The sequence below is a fragment of the Pseudophryne corroboree genome, chromosome 2 (genome assembly GCF_028390025.1).
Source record: "Pseudophryne corroboree isolate aPseCor3 chromosome 2, aPseCor3.hap2, whole genome shotgun sequence".
NCBI classification, from domain to species: Eukaryota; Metazoa; Chordata; class Amphibia; order Anura; family Myobatrachidae; genus Pseudophryne; species Pseudophryne corroboree.
In genome coordinates this window covers 600,969,812-600,995,422 of record NC_086445.1, presented here as the reverse complement: position 1 = coordinate 600,995,422, position 25,611 = coordinate 600,969,812, and the positions used below count along the sequence as shown (strand labels likewise).

The 25,611-nt window shown below is 44.6% G+C and overlaps 1 protein-coding gene across 1 annotated transcript in view; it reads right to left on the bottom strand.

The window, feature by feature from the left end:
- The window catches only part of SYTL1 (synaptotagmin like 1), a 178,993-nt gene that overhangs the window by 81,007 nt on the left and 72,375 nt on the right, over window positions 1-25,611 (bottom strand). The window contains exons 3-5 of the mRNA XM_063954701.1: window positions 9,451-9,599; window positions 8,052-8,136; window positions 2,653-2,698 (exon numbers count right to left, since the gene is read on the bottom strand). Coding sequence (XP_063810771.1) covers window positions 2,653-2,698; window positions 8,052-8,136; window positions 9,451-9,599 — 280 coding nt within the window. The remainder of the gene's footprint in view (window positions 1-2,652; window positions 2,699-8,051; window positions 8,137-9,450; window positions 9,600-25,611) is intronic.

Here is a 25,611-nt window from a genome sequence, read left to right as displayed (position 1 = left end):
ATCGCACCCTCCCCCCAGGAGGAAACGTTTCAGATAAGAAAATATTGCGTCGGACGGACATGCTGGATGATCAATATTTTCGGATTGGCCGTCTGCATAAGCGCTACAATTATCTGGGCGATCCAGGCAATTATCTAGTCATGCAGATAATCATAGCATGTATGACCAGCATTAATCTAGATCTCTTGAGTTATCGGCTCAATTTAATGCTCAAACTAAAATTATATTTATTTATTTTTGTATGAGTTCTAATCTGGGTCCAGGCAAATCTCTCTCCAGACCAGTGTCCTTGGCAATTGTTTGATAAGTGGGCGGAAAATGGAAAAGAAATATGCATCTAATATACACTCAGCATTTTAATGATCGAGTGGATGACAACTGTTCATAACAGTTCTAGCGTCCCAGCTCTAGGTGTTTAGTCTGTTTACAACTCGATGTAAACTTCATCGATGGGTTAACAATTAGTTTGTTTGAGAAGCAAGTGGACATAAAAAGAACAAACACATTATTGTTCTAAATAACAAAACACAGTGCAGGTATAAAGGAATTTTTTTTTAAAGATATAGTTAAAACTATATGTACAACATTTGTTTTCTTAACAGAGGAGGGGGCCCTTGTGCAGACTCTGTGTGGGCCCGCTCCTCTCTATGGTGCAGTAGACTATGGCATTGTGCGCAGGTTTTTGGAAACAAGGCACCCACCATGTTCCGGCTCATGCGCAGCAGCTATTTCCCCGGTGATCTTTGCCATGGCTGCAGTTCTCACAGAGAACTCCGGAAAGGTAAGTAATTAACTACGTGAGCAGTGTGTGCTATATGGGCCTCCCTGGACCCAGGGCCCCGTGGGCACTGCACACACTGCACCCATTATAGATATACAAGAATGAAAGAGACACATGAAGTGTGATAACTATGGGCAGATAGGAGGTGCATCTGTGCATCTTTTAGGGAAACTGTGCCCCAGACATACCGGTGCCACTATACACCTCTGTGCCACCTCCCACTGCCACCATTGCATGTACCCAGCAAGTGTGTAATACAAACACTGCATTAACCCACACCTGACTGGAACTGTCTCCCATTGCATGTTCCAGCATTGTGTTGCATAAATCCTGTGTTGTCTCACATCCTGCTTGGTTTATAAACCAATCCCTGATTAAGCGATTCAACATGGACTGACCTTTTTCACACACTGCTGACACCTATCAGCACATGTTCTGCCAATGCAATGATTCCACCTCCATAGCTAGCTATAGCGGCAAAGTACTATGGGGCACTTACAAAGCCATGAAGAGTTGAGCATGTTGCCATGTGTTACATACCAGTCCTGCTAAGTCAGGGGGTGCGAGCTGAAATGTCAGCGCCGGCAGCTAATCGCGCATGAATGGAGCTACAATTGAATAGCTCCATTGGGCCACATCTGCTGGCTGCCAATGTGAATTACATCTGAATTCTGCCATTTGTATTTGTCACAACCACCAGCCGATTCTCCAGATACGCCAATCCGAGAATCGCCATCTGTGACTGCTGGATTACTTTAAACATGACACTGCCACCAGCAAGAAGATTTTAGCGACCAAACGCAAGTCCGTCTTTGCTTCGGCCTACACACACAATTATTAATACATCACAAAATAGTAGCATGGACCATGAGGCCTTGGGCATAAGAATATAAAACCGAAACTAAAAATTAGGTGTTTAATTTCAAGAATATCTTCAAAGCTTTTAGTTACAAAAAAAGAGTTACAAAGATTATAAGAAATATTTAAAAGTACACACCGATAAGGATACAATTTCAAATAAAACAAAATGGAGGATAATTTCAGAAACCTAACTTAACAGCAGGTAGGCCTTCTGTGTGGAGGGATTTCATAATGTAAGATATATGGTGCATTCCCAGCTCCTGGCTGTTTCCCTCAGAAATTAACAACACAGTGGGGGTGAGAGGGGCAGATATAATCCCCTCACAGCTGCGGCCCCCACCTTTTCCTTAACTCTCTCAATGCTGTGTACCTGGCAGTGAGAAACCAGATTTCCTGTGGTTTTACTTTTTAAACAGATGTCTTCTTAAGTTTCAAGAGGTCAGCTTTCTTAACCTGGCCTTGCTTTTCTGTAATGTCTCTTCTAACTACAGTTTATAGCTTCTTAGATAAGGGCCATAAACTAACCTCTGACTCCCGATTATACATCAAGTGTCCTCTACTCTCATATCAGTGTAGCTATGAGTTCACCTAGAGAACAGGCTGGCATCCAGGTTGTTTGTTTCACAGAATACATTAACATCATACATGTAGACATTACATACATGTCTTATATTGCTGGATGCAAGTAAATGTCCAATTTTGCCGCAGTATTCAAGTTTCTATTTGTTTCTGTATCCCCACATTTAGCTTATGTGATTGACTTAAAGTGATTATTGGATTGCGTCCCGTGCTTATTGCGGTATGAGATGAAGTGGCATCTTCAAAGATTTTCAACTACTGTATGCTGCAGTTTTTACTCATTGATGCACTGACAGAGTTTTCTCATTGTTTTACATGGCCTGAACCCCATGGACAAGAAAGGCAGCAGTGGGAGGATCTCATAACAATATAACACTGTATACTGTATGTGATGTGTCCAAAATCAGTTTACATTCTGTGTATACACATACCTGTATGTCATCATGGGACTGTTGTGGGGAAGGGTTGCTGGATAACCTGTGACAAATTCCATAAGGAGACAGGAGAACAGATACTATGTTTAGAATATTTGAAATGCATAAAGTGAGTTTATAACCAAGAAAAAGGTAATGCATTCATTATTCCGAGGACATTTTTAAATATTGAGTTATACAACTTTCACACCTAAAACCTGGCTCCAACCTGGGACACTGAACATGGGGTTGGAGCTGGATTTTAGATTATTTAGACCCTTTCACACTGGCAAATTGTTCCAGGTTATTCCTGGGTCATCGCCGCTCACACTGGACCCAGAACTTCCAGTGACACGGGTCTTCCTTCTAACAATGGACACTTGGAGATGATGCCATCTCCAAGGGTTACTGATCCCACCAATCAGCTGCTTTTAGGCGTGACACAGGTCATCATGACCCAGGTCATGCCTTTCACAGTGGAGGCTACCTGGGTTGGACCCAGGAATAACCCTGGTAGTGACCAGCAATATGGACCTGGGTAGTCTCTTTCACACTGTACCAGGACCTGTTTCTCCTCTGTAATAGCCCAGATTTTATGCTCAGTGTGAAAGGGGTTTTAGTAGGTTAAAGCCTACTGCATCCCTGATGTCCAGTCCACACATACCCTCATATATTTTCTCTCTTATCACTTTCCCATTCTCCTGACCCGTGGTCAATATTGCTGTGTGGCCATATCATGCAGATCACCAAGAACCTTTGCAATCTGGTGGACCATTATGCAATAGATAAAACCTATCCTTGTGTATCCATGCCTATTTCCCTATAGATTTTAAACTTGCAAGCAGGGCCTTCCTACCTCTATGACTGTGTTATTACCCAGTTTAGTTGTACAGTGGTGCTTGAAAGTTTGTGAACCCTTCAGCATTTTCAATATTTCTGCTGAAATTTGACTTAAAACTACTTCAGATTATTTTACACAAGTCCTAAAAGTAGATAAAGAGAACCAAATCAAACAAATGAGACAAAAAAATTAGATGTCCAACTTTTTTTATTGATGAAAATTATCCAATATCACATATCTGTGAGTCACAAAAGTATGTGAACCTTTAGGCTTAGCAGATATTTTGAAGGTGGAAATAGAGTCAGGTATTTTCAATCTATAGGATGACAAACAGGTTTGAGTGGACAGGGATTTATCAAAGTCTGATGATCACAACACGTTTGTGGAAGTGTATCATGCCATGAACAAAGGAAGTTTCTGAAGACCTCAAAGAAGAGTTGTTGATGCCCATCAGGCTTGAAAAGCCATCTCTATAGAGTTTGGTCTCCACCAATCAACAGTCAGACAGATTATGTTCAAATGGAGATTATTCCAGACCATTATAACCCTCCTCAGGAGTGGTCGACCAACAAAGATCACGCCAAGAGCAAGGAGTCTAATAGTCTGTAAGGTCACAAAGGAACCCAAGGTAACCTCTAACCAACTAAAGGCCTTTCTCACATTAGCTAATGTTAATGTTCATGAGTCCACCATCATGAGGACACTGAACAGCAATGGTGTGCATGGCAAGATTGCAAGGAGAAAGCCGCTACTCTCCAAAAAGAACATTGCTGACCATGTGCAGTTTGCTAAAGATCACCTGGAGAAGCCAGAAGGATATTGGGACAATGTTTTGTGGACAGATGAGTCCAAAATAGAGCTTTTAGTTTAAATCTGAAGTGTTATGTTTGGAGAAAGGAGAACACTGCATTCCAGCATAAAAACCTCATACCATCTGTGAAACACGGTGGCGGTGGCGGTGGTGGTGGTGGTGGTGGTGGTGGCGGAGGCGGTGGTATCATAGTTTGGGCCTGTTTTGCTGCATCTGGCCCAGGACAGCTTACCATCATTGATGGAAAAATGAATTCTGAATTATACCAGAATATTCTAAAGGAAAATGTCAGGACATCTGTCCATGAGCTGCATCTCAAGAGAATGTGGGTCATGCAGCAAGCCAACGACCCAAAGCACACACGTCATACGACCAAAGAATGGTTAAAGAAGAATAAATGTCAGGACACCTGTCCATGAGCTGCATCTCAAGAGAATGTGGGCCATTCAGCAAGCCAACGACCCAAAGCACACACGTCATACGACCAAAGAATGGTTAAAGAAGAATAAATGTAAAGTTTTGGAATGGCCAAGTCAAAGTCCCGACCTTAAACCTATCGAAATGTTGAGGAAGAACCTGAAGCGAGCAGCTGATGGGAGGAAACTCATCAATAAAACAGAGCTGTAGCTGTTTTGTATGGAGAAATGGGGTAAAATTCCTCCAAGCCGATGTTCAGGACTAATCAACAATTACCGGAAATGTTTACATACAGTTATTGCTGTACAAGGGTGTCATACCAGATACTGAAAGGGGATCCAGTCAAGATCCCAATGGTCAAGATCCTCACCATCTAAATACCAATGCCAGAATCCTGACACAGCACCGAATGCCGGCACTGCATCCCGACAGCCGGGATCCCGAACGAGTGACCGCCGGATAGGTAAGCCGTTGGGGGGGAGGGAGGTTAGGTTTAGGCTGCGGGGGGGGGGGGGGATTAGGCTGTGGGAAGGGGGGGGGGGTTAGGTTTAGGTTGCGGGACGGGGTTTAGGTTTAGGCACCCCCAGGGAGGGTTAGGGTTAGGCTGCGGGAAGGGAGAGTTAGGGTTAGGGGGGCATTGGGGGAAGGTATATATACTTACCTTCCCCTGTCGGGATTCTCACCATGGGGGATGCTGCCGTCGGTATTCTGACTGCTGACATCCACATCCCCATCCCAACCCCTCTGAAAGCAAAGGTTCACATACCTTTGCCACTCACAGATATGTGATATTAGTTCAATATCCTCAATAGAAAATGAGTAGGTCGAATTTTTTCATCTCATTTGTTTGATTTGGTTCTCTTCATCTACTTTTATGACTGATGTGAAAATCTGAGGTAGTTTTAGGCCAAATTTTTGCAGAAATATAGCACATTCTGAAGGGTTCACAAACTTTCAGGCACCACTGTATTACTGTTGTTGCAATTGTAAAGCGCAACGGAATTTGCTGCACTATATAAGAAACTGTTAATAAATAAATAATAAATTGTATTGCTTTGCACATATATTTTAAATATTATTGGCACATTTCTAACTATTTAATTTCTAAATGTAAATATTTGTGAATTCTTAATTCTTTAAGAATACAAAGCAAGATTGTATTATTAAGAAATGACTGTATGCATAGTTAAATAACCTGAGAATGTGCCATAAGCACATATTCTGATTCAGAGATGACACATTGTCAATGCTGTATGCTGTGGAGAGAGTTTTTGCCATTGTGCATGTGCATAAGTCACACTTCACATGGGTGTGAGTCACACTGCATGTATAAGTCACACTATGCATGTGTATAAATCACACTCCGCATAAGAATGAGTCACACTGCGCATGGGTGTGAGTCACACTGCGCATGCGTGTAAGTCACACTGCACATGCGTGTAAGTCACACTGCCACACTGTGCACGTATAAGTTACACTGTGCTTGTGTATGTCACACTGCGTATGGGTGTGAGTCACACTATGCATGCGTGCAAGTCACACTGCGCAAGCGTGAAAATCACACTACACATGCCTTTAAGTCGCACTGCCACATTGTGCATACATATAAGTCACACTGCGCATGGGTGTGAGTCACACTGCACATGCGTGTAAGTCACACTGCAATGCGTGTAAGTCACACTGCCACACTGCATGTATAAGTCACACTGCGCATGTGTATAAGTCACACTGCCACTCTGCATGTATAAGTTACACTGCGCATGTGTATAAGTCACACTGCGCATGTGTATAAGTTACACTGTGCGTGGGTGTAAATCTGCATGCAAGTCACACTGAACATGCGCGTAAGTCACACTGGCACACTGTGCATGTATAAGTCACACTGCGCATGTGTAAAAGTCACACTGTGTATGTGTATGTCACACTGCGCACATGTATAAGTCACACTGCGCATGTGTATAAGTCACACTGCATATGGGTATGAGTCACACTGAGCATGCGTGCAAGTCACACTGCGCATGCGTGCAAGTCACACTGCCACAATGGGCCTGTGTATAAGTCACACTGCACATGGGTGTTAGACACAGTGCACATGTGTGTAAGACACACTGCACATGTGTGCAAGTCACACTGCACGTGCATGTAATTCACACTGCCGCACTGTCCATGTATGTAAGTCACACTGCATGTGTATAAGTCACACTGTGCATGTGTTAAGTAACACTGTGCATGTGCGTGCGTGTAAGTCACACTGAACATGCGTGTATGTCCCACTGCTACACTGTGCATGTATAAGTCATACTGCACATGTGTAAAAGTCACACTTTACATTGGTATGAGCCACACTGCACATGCATGTAAGTCACACTGCCGCACTGTGCATGTATGAGTCATACTGCGCAAATGTAAAAGTCACACTGTCCATGTATGTAAGTCACACTGCATGTGTATAAGTCGCATTGCACATGTGTTAAGTCACACTGTGCATATGTATAACTCTCACTGCGCTTGTGTAAAAGTCACACTGTACATGTGTATAAGTCACACTGCACATGGATGTGAGTCACACTGCGCATGCATGTAAGTCACACTGTGCGTGCATGCAAGTCACACTTAACATGCGTGTAAGTCACACTGCCACACTGTACATGTATAAGTCATACTGCACATGTGTAAATGTCACACTGTGCATGTGTATAAGTCACACTGCACATGGGTATGAGTCACACTGCGCATGCGTGTAAGTCAAACTGCGCATGCGTGCAAGTCACACTGTGCATGTATGAGTCACACTGCGCATATGTATAAGTCACACTGTGCATGTGTGTTATTCCCACTGCATGTGTATAAGTCACACAGCATGTGCATAAGTCACACTCTGCATGCGCTACAATGGTCTTGCTGCGGTGGTTGCAAAGTGAGTGATAGGCAGAAAGTGTTTGTGGAGAGGTAATGGGGATGTGGCGATTCAAACGGCGGCGTGTCATGACCATTCCAGGTGCATGTCACAGCTTGCATATGCAATCCCGTATGAAGTTACAATGCTTCTGGCATCTTACTTCCGATGGTCATGCTGTGCGGTCAGAGGGTTTACTCAGAAGGTGGATTATCGACCAATGTGTGCCTGATGTCTGCGTCTTCATACACAATTAGCGGATGTCAGACACCACCAGTGGGCATCCCAATACTAATCCCAGCAGCTGTGACATTTGCATACTTTCACAAGACTGCTGCATACTAAATCGCAGCTGTGACAGTATTTGTGGTCATCTCTGAATCAGGTCCAGTGTTCTTTTCCTCTTCCTGTTGTTACATCTGACTGTACACTCCTGTCCCTTCATGCTTTACCTTAGTACAGACTCGTCCTCATCAGGATCCTCACTGTCATAATCCCCGTTTAGTTCTTCCAGACCCCAGTTTTGGTCCCATTCACCTTTAAAAGCAAGTTTGTACAATGCTGTAATCTCTTTCTTCATCTATCTTGTGATTATTTCTTAAACACAGTGGAGCTAATTCAAAGTTGACCAAAGGTTGTTTTGTGACCAGATCTTGCGTGTTTTTTCACTGCATATGCTTGATAATAAATCCGTACACATGTCAGTCGCAGCTCTGCTTGTGGCTGAATAGGCATAAAAAGGATGGCATTTGGAAATTAATTGTAGGTTTGATTTCAGACCAAAACTCTTGTGCAATGTAAAGGGTTGGTACACTGATAATGATAATGATGATTTGAAGAAGCGTATGGATGGGGATGGTGCAGTCACATGGATGTGTAGAACTCTACTCTGCATATAGGTAAATACTGTATATGCATTTAGTTATTTGCACATAGGGCCTTACTCAGAGAAGTACGCTAATGCAGCTGCAAGTGCGATTTTCTTCACAACACAACTGCAGATATCAGCAAGTGACGATGCCGCCGAGAAGTGAAAAAATACACCCACCAGATGCTACTGCAACTCATTCGTTATTGCGTACACATATGCAGCCTATGCACAAGAATAAAGACTATCGGGCTGAAGGATAGATCTATGGCTACGTAGACTGGACCTGGCAGTAATCACGCAAACGCCAAGTTTTTGTACATAAGGGCTTGCAGCTAATGTCATATACACCCCCCAAAAACCGCCGTAACACGACTACGTTTAAACAACCACTCTGCGCTAACACCACATTAACACCCCCAAATGGTCACTTCCTGTCAATCACTTTGCAAAGAGTCCTCATTGCTTGCAGGTCTGCAGCCAGTGGCGTATCTATAATGCACCCATTTCTTCTATACTTACATTTCCAGCATCCATCGGTGACCGTGCGTGGGCCCCCTCCTCTCCCGTAGCCGGCACTACCGCTGCTAGCGCACTGAGTACTAGGGACTAGTGGTGGACATTTTTCGGAGTCCTGCGCATGCACTGTAGACTCTGGCACTGTGCCAGAGTCTCAGTGCTCAGAGCGCTAACAGCGGCGCTGCCGGCAACGGAAGAGGAGGGGACCCACACACAGAGACTGCACACGGGTCCCCTCCTCTCTAGATTCGACTCTGTCTGCAGCAGCACCTTGATGCATGCATAGTGCAAACGCAAGCATATGTGTAGTTTGCCGATAATCGTTACGTTGTGTGGAACATCAGCATTGCGTACTTCTGTGAATCAGGCCCATAATGCGGATTCTTTTGTGGCCATCTTGCATGCAACTCTGAATTGGCCCCAGTGAAAGAAAGTTATAATAGGTATGAGGAACTGTGACCTACCTCTGGTCTTCTTCTTCCTCCTGATTGAGGCCCTCACAATATCAACCCCACCTACTTGACCCCAAGGACGTGTTGTCCTCACATCATTGAACCAATCCCCAGAAAATTGTTTCAGTGCACGAGGATCTGAAAGAGATGACCGTAGCTTCCTGCAGCAAAAGTAAGAAGTATACCTTTTATTAATTTATTATATTTAAATACAATGAATAAAGAGCAGATTTAAAATGTTTATCATTGCTATACATCCCATATAATCTATCTGACTCTATGGGCCAGATGCATCATCACTTGGAAAGTGATAAAATGAAGAGTGGAAAAGTACCAGCCAATCAGCTCCTTACTGACATTTTTCAAACACAGCCTGTGACATGTTAGTTAGGACCTGATTGGCTGGTACTTTTTCACTCTCCATTTTATCACTTTTCAAGTGATGATGCATCTAGCCCAATGTCTCAACCATAAAACTCAATTTACAATAAATTCATACTGGTTCTCTGCCACATGGGTTAAAAAAACATGTTTGGATTTGATTATTATTTATATATTATTTATTCCTGGGTCATCTCTTATTGCAATGTGCAGCTCACACCAATAGGGAGTAAAAAGGCTTTCACCTAGTTGGTGTGGTAGCTTGCGAGAACTCACTGGATGGATCCATTACTTACATAGCTCTCCCTTATAGAGAGTAAAGTTCTGCCTACTCACAGCTCTGTACTCTGTGCCATTCAGTGGTGCAAGTAGAAAAAATGTCTTATAGGTACTGTGTGCGCGCGCCAAAGGTGCGCTCGCCCCCGAAAATGTGTGTGGCCAAAAATTGCCCCATGGGGAGTGGCCAATAAAAATGGGGGCATACACATATGGGGGGAGGGGCAGATACACATATGACCCCATTAGTGCCAGATACACGTTGCCCCACAGTGCCAGATATACATTGCCCCACAATGCCAGATATACATTGCCCCACAGTGCCAGTTACACATTTCCTCACTGTGCCAGATACACAAATGCCCCCAGAGTGCCAGACATACATTGCCTCACAGTGCCAGATACACAAATGCCCCCTCTGTGTCAGATATACATTGTCCCCCAGTGCCAGATACACATGTACACATGTCCCCCCAGTGCCAGAAATGCCGCCAGTGCCAGATACAGAAATGCCCCCACAGTTCCAGATATGCTCCCAGTGGCAGATATGCCCCCAGTGCCAGATACACATGTCCCTGCAGTGCCAGAAATGCCCCCAGTGCCAGATACACATGTCCCCCCAGTGCCAGATATGCTCCCAGTGCCAGATATGCCCCAGTGCCAGAAATGCCCCCAGTGCCAGATACCGAAATGCCCCCACAGTGCCAGATATGCTCCCAGTACCAGATATTCCCTCAGTGCCAGATACACATGTCCCGCAGTGCAGATATGCCCCCAGTGCCAGATACACATGTCACCCCAGTGCAAGATATGCCCCCAGTGCCAGATACAGAAATGCCCCCACAGTGCAGATATGCCCCCAGTGCCAGATACACATGTCTCCCCAGTGCCAGATATGCCCCCAGTGCCAGGTACACATGCTCCCCTTCCCCTACTGCTCACCGCTGCTGCTGTCTTGATCCTGTGTGTGAGGGGAGGAGAGCGCAGCCTGCGCCTCTCCTGCCTCTCAGTCTACGGCGGCGGTGCAGGTGTCTACCTTTAATTCAGCGCCGATCCGTGAGCCAATCAAAGCTCGTGGTCCGGCAGCGAATCAGGAGCTGCGCTGTCCTCCCCTCAAGCAGCAGCAGCGGTGAGCAGCAGCGGGGGGAGAGAGGGAGCGTCGGCCCGTCGGTAGTGGGTATGGCGTACCCACGGCTAAATTCTTAAGGGCACGGTGGCAATGCTTTTGTACCTGAAGAGTAGCTCCCTACCAGCACAGCTCCTGCGCGCTGGCAGGGAGCTACCCGTCACTCTCTGGGTCGCAACGGCTGCATCACGCAGCCGCTGCGGCCTGCCCCCCGTACAGTCCGGGCACGCCTGCGTTGCCCGGACCACGCCCCTAAAACGGCGTCCCAATGCCGCTGTCCCGCCCAGTGAACGCCACTGCCTGTCAATCAGGCAGAGGCGATAGCTGGGCAGAGATGCCGACTGCATCTCTGGCATGCACTGGCACACTGCTGCGCATGCGCAGTTCAGACCTGATCGCCCACTGTGTGAAAACGCACAGCAGCAATCAGGTCTGAACTAGGCCCAAAGTTAGTACATCCTGCTTGAAGGGGCATATTTACTAAACATCAGGTTTCGGACTAGATTATTAGAATTTCTTATCAACGCTATACGAAGCAATATGAAATTCACATGCCCCATAATGTACTAATAATCACATGTAGGGATAAGGGTTCCGAAAAGAGCCCGGCTCTGCAATGTGTAAAAAACTGAAATGATCACAAAAGCAATCATTGCACTTAAACTTTTGGAATCAGGCCGTTCTGTGCATGTGCGTTATGCTGACCACACATATTCAGAGTCCATTGCCAGGGAGGCACCGGGGGGAACCCTTTCCCGGTAATTTAGCATAATAGTAGCCCATGGTGTTACCTCCAGGAGCCAAGCTCCGGAATGGGGGCTGCAGCTGCTGATGGAAATGGAGTGACCGGAGTTATTTGCTGGGGTCCCTCCATCAAGGATGATCTGTAATTTTTTAAGATATCCCACAAAAAAAATTATTTTTGGTGAATATTTAAGCAATATAGTTTGATAAATATGCACCAGACACCAGATTGTAAACAGGCACAGGATCCATGCAGAGAGCTCTGTGCCTGGATCCTATGCCTGTTTACAATTTGGTGGATCATTCTGGTGTCTCCTAGATATTGTTCCAATAAAGAATGAGAAGGGGGAAGTGGTCCTTTTCTGGCTTCTCATTAAGACATCTCATACACCAAGAATAATCTCTCTCCAGGTAACAGCAAAAACACAGTAACATAGTAACATAGTATTCGAGGTTGAAAAGAGGCAAAATGCCCATCGTGCTGAACCTGTATTCTGTATTAAGTTGAGTAGATTTTAATGTACCTGCTGTAGAATGTTTTATGACTAGTTAACAACTACAAATCATGTTACACCCGGATTAACAACTTCAATATTTTAAATGTTGAAACCTTGGATATCCTTTTCAATCAGAAATTCATCCTATCTCCTTTTAAATGCATTTACAGTGTCCACCATTACCACCTTCCCTGGCAAGGAATTCCAAATACTTATTGCCCTAACAGTGAAAAACCCTTTCCTTCGTTGCGTGCGGAATTTTCTCTCCTTAAGCCTCATCGAGTGCCCACGTGTCCTAAACAGAGTTCTTTTAATAAATAATTCCTCTGATAATTCTTTGTAGTGACCCTTTACATATTTGAAGACATTAATAATGTCTCCTGTTAGACGCCTCTTTTCCAGTGTATACATGTTCAACCTAGTAAGCCTTTCCTCGTAAACCAGTCCCTCTAGCACAATTTAGTAGCTCGCCTTTGAACCCTTTCGAGTTCGGTATATCTTTTTATACCGTGGTGCCCAAAACTGAACACAGTATTCCAGGTGCGGACGTACCAATGATTTGTACAGCGGCAGAATTACATCCTCGTCCCTTGTCTCAATGCCCCGTTTTATGCACGCTAGCACCTTACTTGTCTTTTTTACTGCGCTTTGACATTGTATACGGTTATTAAGTTTATTATCAATGAGTACCCCCAAATCCTTATCCAGAACTGTTACCCCTAGACTTTCCCCGTTTAATATGTAGGATGCAAGTTTGTTTTTAGTCCCGAAATGCATAACCTTGCATATTTCTATATTGAACCTCATTCTCCATTTAGACGCCCAGATTTCAAGTTTAGATAAGTAATTCTGCAGAGAAACCACATCTATTTCTGAATTAATTACCCTACATGGTATATATATGAATATACCTGGTTGAAATTATTCAGAAAAATTCACCTGTATATACAACAGAGCAGAGTAAAAGGTTTGCGGCATTGTGGGTATACCTCCAAAGATTCATCAAAAAGGAGGACAATTGCTATATGCTACGGGACTCTTTGCTAGGTGTGATTATCTTTTATGTGTGAATTTCTGTTGATTGGTATATGTGCAATTTTACATGTATTTAATTTTTGTATACTTGTTTTCTGGGGAATTAACAGAGAACATTCCCTTTAATGTATATGATGCAACATTGATACTGGTTATTGGGGGTAATTTCAAGTTGATCGCAGCAGGAATTTTGTTAGCAGTTGGGGGAAACCATGGGGGTAATTCCAAGTTGATCGCAGCAGGAAATTTTTTAGCAGTTGGGCAAAACCATGTGCACTGCAGGGGGGGCAGATATAACATGTGCAGAGAAAGAGTTAGATTTGACGCCTATAAGATTTAACTAGTTTTCAGAGCCTGAGCCTTTAATTCTGTTTACTGTGTTATACTTTTGACAATGCGCAATCTGCAAAGACTCTGCACCTTAACAGACAAATAACCTTCTCAATATTCATCACCGTTCCATGGACTCATCCATTGAGGCCCTGACTACATCAGGTCTGTACATTGCTGTCCTGATCTTGAGCCTGTCATATCATCAGAGCAGAAACAATTGCTTTTTTTCTTGCTCAGAAATACCCCTTCCTTTCGAGCACCTGAATGATATCACTAAGCTAATTGAGCATTTACCAATCTATATGTATGTTGTGAGAGGCAGAGAGGTTTCTGCATTAGGAGGAGGTGCAGGCCCTGACATGCCACATGGAGCATTATGGGGTTGCTCCAAGGTAAGTAGCTCTTAGCTTAGACATATTTTAGTAAGGAGCCATTATCATGTGACTCCTTGCTGGTTAATATTAGACCCAGATTGGGGTAATGGAGGTGTGAGGTGTGGTGCCTCTGGACTGGCTGAGCTGGATGGCTTTAGTGTGGCATACCTTTACATTCTATTAACACTTTTCACTTATTAATTTTCTAACACTATTTCTCTATTTTAATTACATTTCATGTTTGTATCACCCCCTCTATAGCTTCGGCTTCCTAAATACTAATTTATTAACACTATAGTTTTTTACACTGGTATGTCACGCTGTGCTTTCTGGCTCATTCTGGTGTTTTGGGGTGCCACACCCTGCACCTAGATATAGCGCTAGGGACCCCAAATATACAGAGAGGCCTTGATGCGGCTTTGGGGCTTAACCACACATTTGCGCAAATATGTGTAACGAAGATCTCTGAATTCTATTACCATGTGGGATTTATATCTGGTTACTGTTATCCATTCAGTGTGCTGGGGAAACAATTGCTTTTTTTCTTGCTCAGAAATACCCCTTCCTTTCGAGCACCTGAATGATATCACTAAGCTAATTGAGCATTTACCAATCTATATGTATGTTGTGAGAGGCAGAGAGGTTTCTGCATTAGGAGGAGGTGCAGGCCCTGACATGCCACATGGAGCATTATGGGGTTGCTCCAAGGTAAGTAGCTCTTAGCTTAGACATATTTTAGTAAGGAGCCATTATCATGTGACTCCTTGCTGGTTAATATTAGACCCAGATTGGGGTAATGGAGGTGTGAGGTGTGGTGCCTCTGGACTGGCTGAGCTGGATGGCTTTAGTGTGGCATACCTTTACATTCTATTAACACTTTTCACTTATTAATTTTCTAACACTATTTCTCTATTTTAATTACATTTCATGTTTGTATCACCCCCTCTATAGCTTCGGCTTCCTAAATACTAATTTATTAACACTATAGTTTTTTACACTGGTATGTCAAGCTGTGCTTTCTGGCTCATTCTGGTGTTTTGGGGTGCCACACCCTGCACCTAGATATAGCGCTAGGGACCCCAAATATACAGAGAGGCCTTGATGCGGCTTTGGGGCTTAACCACACATTTGCGCAAATATGTGTAACGAAGATCTCTGAATTCTATTACCATGTGGGATTTATATCTGGTTACTGTTATCCATTCAGTGTGCTGGGGAAACAATTGCTTTTTTTCTTGCTCAGAAATACCCCTTCCTTTCGAGCACCTGAATGATATCACTAAGCTAATTGAGCATTTACCAATCTATATGTATGTTGTGAGAGGCAGAGAGGTTTCTGCATTAGGAGGAGGTGCAGGCCCTGACATGCCACATGGAGCATTATGGGGTTGCTCCAAGGTAAGTAGCTCTTAGCTTAGACATATTTTAGTAAGGAGCCATTATCATGTGACTCCTTGCTGGTTAATATTAGACCCAGATTGGGGTAATAGAGGTGTGAGGTGTGGTGCCTCTGGACTGGCTGAGCTGGATGGCTTTAGTGTGGCATACCTTTACATTCTATTAACACTTTTCACTTATTAATTTTCTAACACTATTTCTCTATTTTAATTACATTTCATGTTTGTATCACCCCCTCTATAGCTTCGGCTTCCTAAATACTAATTTATTAACACTAGTTTTTTACACTGGTATGTCACGCTGTGCTTTCTGGCTCATTCTGGTGTTTTGGGGTGCCACACCCTGCACCTAGATATAGCGCTAGGGACCCCAAATATACAGAGAGGCCTTGATGCGGCTTTGGGGCTTAACCACACATTTGCGCAAATATGTGTAACGAAGATCTCTGAATTCTATTACCATGTGGGATTTATATCTGGTTACTGTTATCCATTCAGTGTGCTGGGGAAACAATTGCTTTTTTTCTTGCTCAGAAATACCCCTTCCTTTCGAGCACCTGAATGATATCACTAAGCTAATTGAGCATTTACCAATCTATATGTATGTTGTGAGAGGCAGAGAGGTTTCTGCATTAGGAGGAGGTGCAGGCCCTGACATGCCACATGGAGCATTATGGGGTTGCTCCAAGGTAAGTAGCTCTTAGCTTAGACATATTTTAGTAAGGAGCCATTATCATGTGACTCCTTGCTGGTTAATATTAGACCCAGATTGGGGTAATGGAGGTGTGAGGTGTGGTGCCTCTGGACTGGCTGAGCTGGATGGCTTTAGTGTGGCATACCTTTACATTCTATTAACACTTTTCACTTATTAATTTTCTAACACTATTTCTCTATTTTAATTACATTTCATGTTTGTATCACCCCCTCTATAGCTTCGGCTTCCTAAATACTAATTTATTAACACTATAGTTTTTTACACTGGTATGTCACGCTGTGCTTTCTGGCTCATTCTGGTGTTTTGGGGTGCCACACCCTGCACCTAGATATAGCGCTAGGGACCCCAAATATACAGAGAGGCCTTGATGCGGCTTTGGGGCTTAACCACACATTTGCGCAAATATGTGTAACGAAGATCTCTGAATTCTATTACCATGTGGGATTTATATCTGGTTACTGTTATCCATTCAGTGTGCTGGGGAAACAATTGCTTTTTTTCTTGCTCAGAAATACCCCTTCCTTTCGAGCACCTGAATGATATCACTAAGCTAATTGAGCATTTACCAATCTATATGTATGTTGTGAGAGGCAGAGAGGTTTCTGCATTAGGAGGAGGTGCAGGCCCTGACATGCCACATGGAGCATTATGGGGTTGCTCCAAGGTAAGTAGCTCTTAGCTTAGACATATTTTAGTAAGGAGCCATTATCATGTGACTCCTTGCTGGTTAATATTAGACCCAGATTGGGGTAATGGAGGTGTGAGGTGTGGTGCCTCTGGACTGGCTGAGCTGGATGGCTTTAGTGTGGCATACCTTTACATTCTATTAACACTTTTCACTTATTAATTTTCTAACACTATTTCTCTATTTTAATTACATTTCATGTTTGTATCACCCCCTCTATAGCTTCGGCTTCCTAAATACTAATTTATTAACACTATAGTTTTTTACACTGGTATGTCACGCTGTGCTTTCTGGCTCATTCTGGTGTTTTGGGGTGCCACACCCTGCACCTAGATATAGCGCTAGGGACCCCAAATATACAGAGAGGCCTTGATGCGGCTTTGGGGCTTAACCACACATTTGCGCAAATATGTGTAACGAAGATCTCTGAATTCTATTACCATGTGGGATTTATATCTGGTTACTGTTATCCATTCAGTGTGCTGGGGAAACAATTGCTTTTTTTCTTGCTCAGAAATACCCCTTCCTTTCGAGCACCTGAATGATATCACTAAGCTAATTGAGCATTTACCAATCTATATGTATGTTGTGAGAGGCAGAGAGGTTTCTGCATTAGGAGGAGGTGCAGGCCCTGACATGCCACATGGAGCATTATGGGGTTGCTCCAAGGTAAGTAGCTCTTAGCTTAGACATATTTTAGTAAGGAGCCATTATCATGTGACTCCTTGCTGGTTAATATTAGACCCAGATTGGGGTAATGGAGGTGTGAGGTGTGGTGCCTCTGGACTGGCTGAGCTGGATGGCTTTAGTGTGGCATACCTTTACATTCTATTAACACTTTTCACTTATTAATTTTCTAACACTATTTCTCTATTTTAATTACATTTCATGTTTGTATCACCCCCTCTATAGCTTCGGCTTCCTAAATACTAATTTATTAACACTATAGTTTTTTACACTGGTATGTCACGCTGTGCTTTCTGGCTCATTCTGGTGTTTTGGGGTGCCACACCCTGCACCTAGATATAGCGCTAGGGACCCCAAATATACAGAGAGGCCTTGATGCGGCTTTGGGGCTTAACCACACATTTGCGCAAATATGTGTAACGAAGATCTCTGAATTCTATTACCATGTGGGATTTATATCTGGTTACTGTTATCCATTCAGTGTGCTGGGGAAACAATTGCTTTTTTTCTTGCTCAGAAATACCCCTTCCTTTCGAGCACCTGAATGATATCACTAAGCTAATTGAGCATTTACCAATCTATATGTATGTTGTGAGAGGCAGAGAGGTTTCTGCATTAGGAGGAGGTGCAGGCCCTGACATGCCACATGGAGCATTATGGGGTTGCTCCAAGGTAAGTAGCTCTTAGCTTAGACATATTTTAGTAAGGAGCCATTATCATGTGACTCCTTGCTGGTTAATATTAGACCCAGATTGGGGTAATGGAGGTGTGAGGTGTGGTGCCTCTGGACTGGCTGAGCTGGATGGCTTTAGTGTGGCATACCTTTACATTCTATTAACACTTTTCACTTATTAATTTTCTAACACTATTTCTCTATTTTAATTACATTTCATGTTTGTATCACCCCCTCTATAGCTTCGGCTTCCTAAATACTAATTTATTAACACTATAGTTTTTTACACTGGTATGTCACGCTGTGCTTTCTGGCTCATTCTGGTGTTTTGGGGTGCCACACCCTGCACCTAGATATAGCGCTAGGGACCCCAAATATACAGAGAGGCCTTGATGCGGCTTTGGGGCTTAACCACACATTTGCGCAAATATGTGTAACGAAGATCTCTGAATTCTATTACCATGTGGGATTTATATCTGGTTACTGTTATCCATTCAGTGTGCTGGGGAAACAATTGCTTTTTTTCTTGCTCAGAAATACCCCTTCCTTTCGAGCACCTGAATGATATCACTAAGCTAATTGAGCATTTACCAATCTATATGTATGTTGTGAGAGGCAGAGAGGTTTCTGCATTAGGAGGAGGTGCAGGCCCTGACATGCCACATGGAGCATTATGGGGTTGCTCCAAGGTAAGTAGCTCTTAGCTTAGACATATTTTAGTAAGGAGCCATTATCATGTGACTCCTTGCTGGTTAATATTAGACCCAGATTGGGGTAATGGAGGTGTGAGGTGTGGTGCCTCTGGACTGGCTGAGCTGGATGGCTTTAGTGTGGCATACCTTTACATTCTATTAACACTTTTCACTTATTAATTTTCTAACACTATTTCTCTATTTTAATTACATTTCATGTTTGTATCACCCCCTCTATAGCTTCGGCTTCCTAAATACTAATTTATTAACACTATAGTTTTTTACACTGGTATGTCACGCTGTGCTTTCTGGCTCATTCTGGTGTTTTGGGGTGCCACACCCTGCACCTAGATATAGCGCTAGGGACCCCAAATATACAGAGAGGCCTTGATGCGGCTTTGGGGCTTAACCACACATTTGCGCAAATATGTGTAACGAAGATCTCTGAATTCTATTACCATGTGGGATTTATATCTGGTTACTGTTATCCATTCAGTGTGCTGGGGAAACAATTGCTTTTTTTCTTGCTCAGAAATACCCCTTCCTTTCGAGCACCTGAATGATATCACTAAGCTAATTGAGCATTTACCAATCTATATGTATGTTGTGAGAGGCAGAGAGGTTTCTGCATTAGGAGGAGGTGCAGGCCCTGACATGCCACATGGAGCATTATGGGGTTGCTCCAAGGTAAGTAGCTCTTAGCTTAGACATATTTTAGTAAGGAGCCATTATCATGTGACTCCTTGCTGGTTAATATTAGACCCAGATTGGGGTAATGGAGGTGTGAGGTGTGGTGCCTCTGGACTGGCTGAGCTGGATGGCTTTAGTGTGGCATACCTTTACATTCTATTAACACTTTTCACTTATTAATTTTCTAACACTATTTCTCTATTTTAATTACATTTCATGTTTGTATCACCCCCTCTATAGCTTCGGCTTCCTAAATACTAATTTATTAACACTATAGTTTTGTACACTGGTATGTCACGCTGTGCTTTCTGGCTCATTCTGGTGTTTTGGGGTGCCACACCCTGCACCTAGATATAGCGCTAGGGACCCCAAATATACAGAGAGGCCTTGATGCGGCTTTGGGGCTTAACCACACATTTGCGCAAATATGTGTAACGAAGATCTCTGAATTCTATTACCATGTGGGATTTATATCTGGTTACTGTTATCCATTCAGTGTGCTGGGGAAACAATTGCTTTTTTTCTTGCTCAGAAATACCCCTTCCTTTCGAGCACCTGAATGATATCACTAAGCTAATTGAGCATTTACCAATCTATATGTATATCATCAGAGCAGTCCTGACAGGACATTGCATCATGCAGAGCTGTAACAGTGCAGGGAAAACCTGAGACCATAAAAACTGCATTTCCACTACTGAGCTAACACTTTATGGTTGCTAAAAAGATAATTTCCTATGTCTATCATCCTGTGCATGATTGTTACAATTGTGCTCCTTGGAAATGGCATCTTACTACCCTGGTTCACCCCCTATGGAACCCAACAACATACACAGATGTGTCCACTTACATCTTTGCTATTTTGCTCAATTTGGCACAACATGCAAAACACGGCTAAAATCACAAGGTATGGCTAAATCTCTGAGTCTATGGCATGCATAACCGTGCCATACATGGCGGGATATAGCAAAGATGTATGTGGACACATTTGTATGTTCAAATCCACTAACACTAAGGGGTGTGGATCATTAGGTTGACCAATATTAGGTCAACAGTCACTAGGTCACCCCATATGGTCAACATGCATATGGTCAATAGGTTCAAAAGGTCTACAGTGAAAAGGTAGACACCTGAAAAGGTCAATAGGTACAAAAGGTGGACACAGTCATAAGTTTGACATAGGGGTGTCACTTTATATGTTTAACCAAGTGTGACCCTAATTAGTGTACTACCATCGCTGGTCATGTTTTGGGCAAGAAGCCTTGCTGCGTTCTACACACTTTATTCCCAATCGTAGCCCATGTGGATGGTAAAGTATGAAAAAGTGTTTAAAAATCCCCCAAAATTTGTGTGTGTCGACCATTTTAACCTGTCAACCTTTTGTACCAGATAACCTTAAGCACTGTCAACCTTTTACATGTCGACCTATTGACCATGTTGACCTTTTGGACCTTTAGCCTAATGCATGTTGACCATGTGGAGTTGACCTACTGACTGTCAACCTATCATTCAGATGCCAACTCTAAGGGCACGACTGATAGCCAGAACAACTGCCTTCGAATATAGGAGCCTATTAAGCATGTATTATGGTTGTGCTTATACACAGTGGCGTCACAACCAAGGTGCGGGGGGGGGGGGGGGTGGCCTGCACCCGGGTGTCACCCTCGGAAGGGGTGACACCAAAGTGCTGGCTCTTCTACAGTGACATGAGCCAGAAGCTACAGTGTGATATTCTCCTGCAGCACTCGGCTCCTGTCACACATGAAGAGCCGGCACTACACCAGCCTAGTCTCCGGAAGCAGCCAGCATCTCTAGAGATGCTGGACACCTCCCCCCCCCCCCCCCCCCCCCCGGAGTGACGTAACAGGGATCCCTGTGAAGCCAAACCCCGTTTTACAAGTTCACACACCCTTTTTGGGCGGTCGAGCCTGCGGCGCGGGGGGAGCAATACTGAATGCGAACCGGGTGTCACCACACCCGGTGATGCCTCTGCTTATACACCTCATGATGTAAACCACAGGGAAATGCAGAAATAATAAAGTGCTGATGAAATATTTTTCCATTCTGGAACAGGAACATGTATATGTGAAAGTGCATGCGGTGACTATAGGGGCGCAATGTTATGCTCCATGTGATGAGAGGCATTACTTGCTGCATGTGGGCTAGCCACAAGAATGAGCCTCACATTTTTGACAAATATAATAAACAGATTTTGTGTTACATGACAAAACATTTGAATGAGTGTCAGTGGTTGGACATTACACATTTGGTTGAATGGGGTGTTCCTGATTTAATGAGTGGCTATAGACCTTTTATAAGCACTTGAAATTTGTTTTGCTTTTTGTACAAGCTTTGAGGTGCAGGGGATCCGACATTAAATGCATTGCTCTCTGCCTTTACCTTTGTAGAAAATCAGACAAAAGCCAACACATTCAATAGGATGACTTCTGCGCCATGCACGTGCACCAAGTAAGGAATACATGTAGTAATACAAACTGGGTCATACTGGACAACAGGGGTACAGGGGAAACCCCCAGTGGGCCCTACTGCCTGAAAGGCTCATCCTCTCTTCTAGAGATTAAGGGGTCTATTTACTAAGCCTTGGATGGAGATAAAGTGGACCAAGATAAAGTACCAGCCAACCAGCTCCTAACTGCCATGTTACTGGCTGGGTTTGAAAAATGACAGTTAGGAGCTGATTGGTTGGTCATTTATCTCCATCCACTTTATCTCCATCTAAGACTTAGCAAATAGACCCCTGGGTTCTAGACTGCACTTGAATTATACATATGTTACATTACACTGCTACAGTGCATAGTTGTCTTTAATCTGGTACATTATCATGCATTGGCTAGCAGTATTTACTATATATAAATATATATATGTATATATATATATATATATATATCTAGGGGCCCCGGCCCTGCAGTCTCTAATGGTTAGCCAAGCCTCTATGGTGCTAGCCATACCCCTAGACATAGGCCCAACTGCATTACCCCGTGGGCCCTTCATGTCCCAGTCCGACACTGAATCAAACATAAATATATGAAGTCTCTCCGCACAGATACATACAGTAATGATCAACCAGAATGATTACATATTTAATAAGCAGAACCGGCGCTACCCGCTCAGCAAAAGGATGCAGAGCGGGTAGGCGCAGGCCTGGAGAGGCGCGCTGCCTGCTCTGCATCCCACCTTCTATACATGACTATTTCTGCCTGATGCTGCCGCGCTTGTCATACAGGCAGCGGCGCCATCAGGCAGAATAAACCACGGCATTTACTAAAAATAATTAAGTGGTCACCAGTTATAAAACAGTAGGCAAACCAAACCCCCCACCCCAGTGTAATAGAAGCAAGCTCCACCCCATTTCGATCGGCAGCGCCTCATCTTGCTGCTGCGGCTGGCCCCTCCCCGGCTGCCAGGAAGCCCCCAGCTGCGGGCGGAAGTGCGCTCTTGTGGTCCTCATCTTCGTGGCCGCCAAGGACACAGACAGGGTGCGCCGCAGACAGAAATGCCGCATCCTGGCTCAGAGTAAATATGCACAGCAGGTGAGGTCACTGGGCGGAGGAAGGGAACGGGGGCACCCAGAAGTCCGGTACCCGGCAGATACCACGCCAGTCTCCAATACACTGATAATCGTGAGGGGAGCGGATCCTCCGCCCTCTTCTTACTGTGTCACCCCCGCTTCGGGCACTTCCTCTCTGTGTTCTGACCCAGCTTTGTGTCTCTACCTCCCCCCTCCAGTGTCCTGTCACTGTGTCACCCCCCTGTGTTGTCACTGTGTCACCTCCCCGTGTTGTCACTGTGTCACCTCCCCGTGTTGTCACTATCACCCCCCCGTGTTGTCACTGTGTCACCCACCCCCCGTGTTGTCACTGTGTCACCCCCCTGTGTTGTCACTGTGTCACACCCGTGTTGTCAATGTGTCACCCCTCGTGTACTTTCACCCCCTTGTATCCTGTTACTGTGTCACCCCCTCATCCTGTCACTGTGTCACCCTCAAGTGTCTAGTTACTGTGTCACCCTCAAGTGTCTTGTCATTGTGTCACCCTCAAGTGTCTTGTCACCGTGTCACCTCCCCCGTGCTGTCATTGTCACCCCTCGTGTCCTGTCACCCCCTGTATCCTGTTACTGTGTCACCCCCTCATCCTGTCACTGTGTCACCCTCAAGTGTCTTGTCACTGTCACCCTCAAGTGTTTTGTCACTGTGTCACCTCCCCGTGTCCTGTCACTGTGTCACCTCCCCGTGTCCTGTCACTGTGTCACCTCCCCGTGTCCTGTCACTGTGTCACCTCCCCGTGTCCTGTCACTGTTTCATCCCCCCCCCCCCCCCATCCAGGTCCTGTCACTGTGTCACCCATGCCTGGCGCTGGCCTGGAGAGGCGCTCCCCACACTGCGTCCTTGCTGATACTGTATGCTTTTGCTGCCGACTGCCGCTGTCTGCGCCTCTCATACTGTATGACGGGCAGCAGCGGCGCCAACAGCACGAAGAGCGGTGCCCATATCCTCCTTTCTGGCTCCCTTCCTTCTTTATTGTGCTCATAGGTAAAAGGGGTGGTCCGAGTGTGTACAGGACCACCCGTTAGGCATATCTCTAACATCAGCCGTCCGCCCAGTGAAAACCAGGAACATGACTACAGTACAGCAGTTGCTCTGAGTCACACTTCGGCACGCGTTGTCCCCTTATGAGTTAAGGGAGGGAGGGCGCAAAATTATAGTTTGCAGGAGGGCGCCGAACACCCTAGCTCCGGCCCTGTTAATAAGGTTTACATAAGAAGATATCTTTTCATATACATGAGAAGAAAAAGGATCAATTCTCTGGTGGTTCTTCCCAGGGTGCTTGTTTACAAAAGTGGAAATGTCCAAACTGTAGCAACAAATCAGATTCTACTTATCATTTATCTGCCACCTTCTAAATAACAGCTAGAATCTAATTTACTGCTATGGTGCAACTTCTTCACTTCTGTTAATCCACACTTTAGTGAATATATCCCCTTGAATTTAGGTAGATGTAATAGCACAAAGAGAGAAAGAAACACTTTTTGTGGGGGCACTTCTTAAATATCAACAGTTTTCTGTGTTGTGTGTTTTTAATGGATTATAATAAATATTGTTTTTAACTGTTGATATTTTAGAAGTGTCCGCACATAAAAGGTGGGTATACACTAGGTAACATGCTCTATGAGTGACGTCACCTACTGTTTCCCCTTCCGGGCCGAGCGGCCGTAGGCCAGGCATACACACTGAGCGATATGACGACCGTATTGCTCAGTGATGTCATGCAGCAGCCGGGCTGTGCATGCAGCTCTTGGACGGCAGCCCAAATTGAGCTGCATGCACTGCTGACAGCGAGGATCGTTAACGACCCGCGGGGCAGCGCATCTCTCATTGGCGGCGGCATACACCCTTGCCGAGAAAGTGAATGATGTTGCTCATGAAGGATGAAAATGAGCGACGTTGTTAATTTTCTCCGCAAGTGTGTATGCACATAAAGAGTTTCTTTCTCTCTTTGTGCTATTATATAATAAAACCACCCATGATGTTCCCTCACTGCCCAGGCATTTGGCGCCGCACACATTACTACAATGCTGCACAGAGTCAGTACTTCCAGGTTGGGTATGGCTGACCGGCGGTCAGGAGACCTCCAGTCGCCATACAGACGCCATACAGACGCCGGGATACCAGTTGTTTGTGGCAAGCGCAACGAAGCCCCTTGCAGGCTCGGTGGTGAGTTGTGCTCGCCACAGGTTCTATTCCCACTCTATGGGTGTCGTGGACACCCACAAGTGGGAATAGTTGCTGCTGGTCGGCATGCTGACTGTCGGGCTGTTAACTGTTCAGGATCCCTGCGTCGGTATAGTGACCAG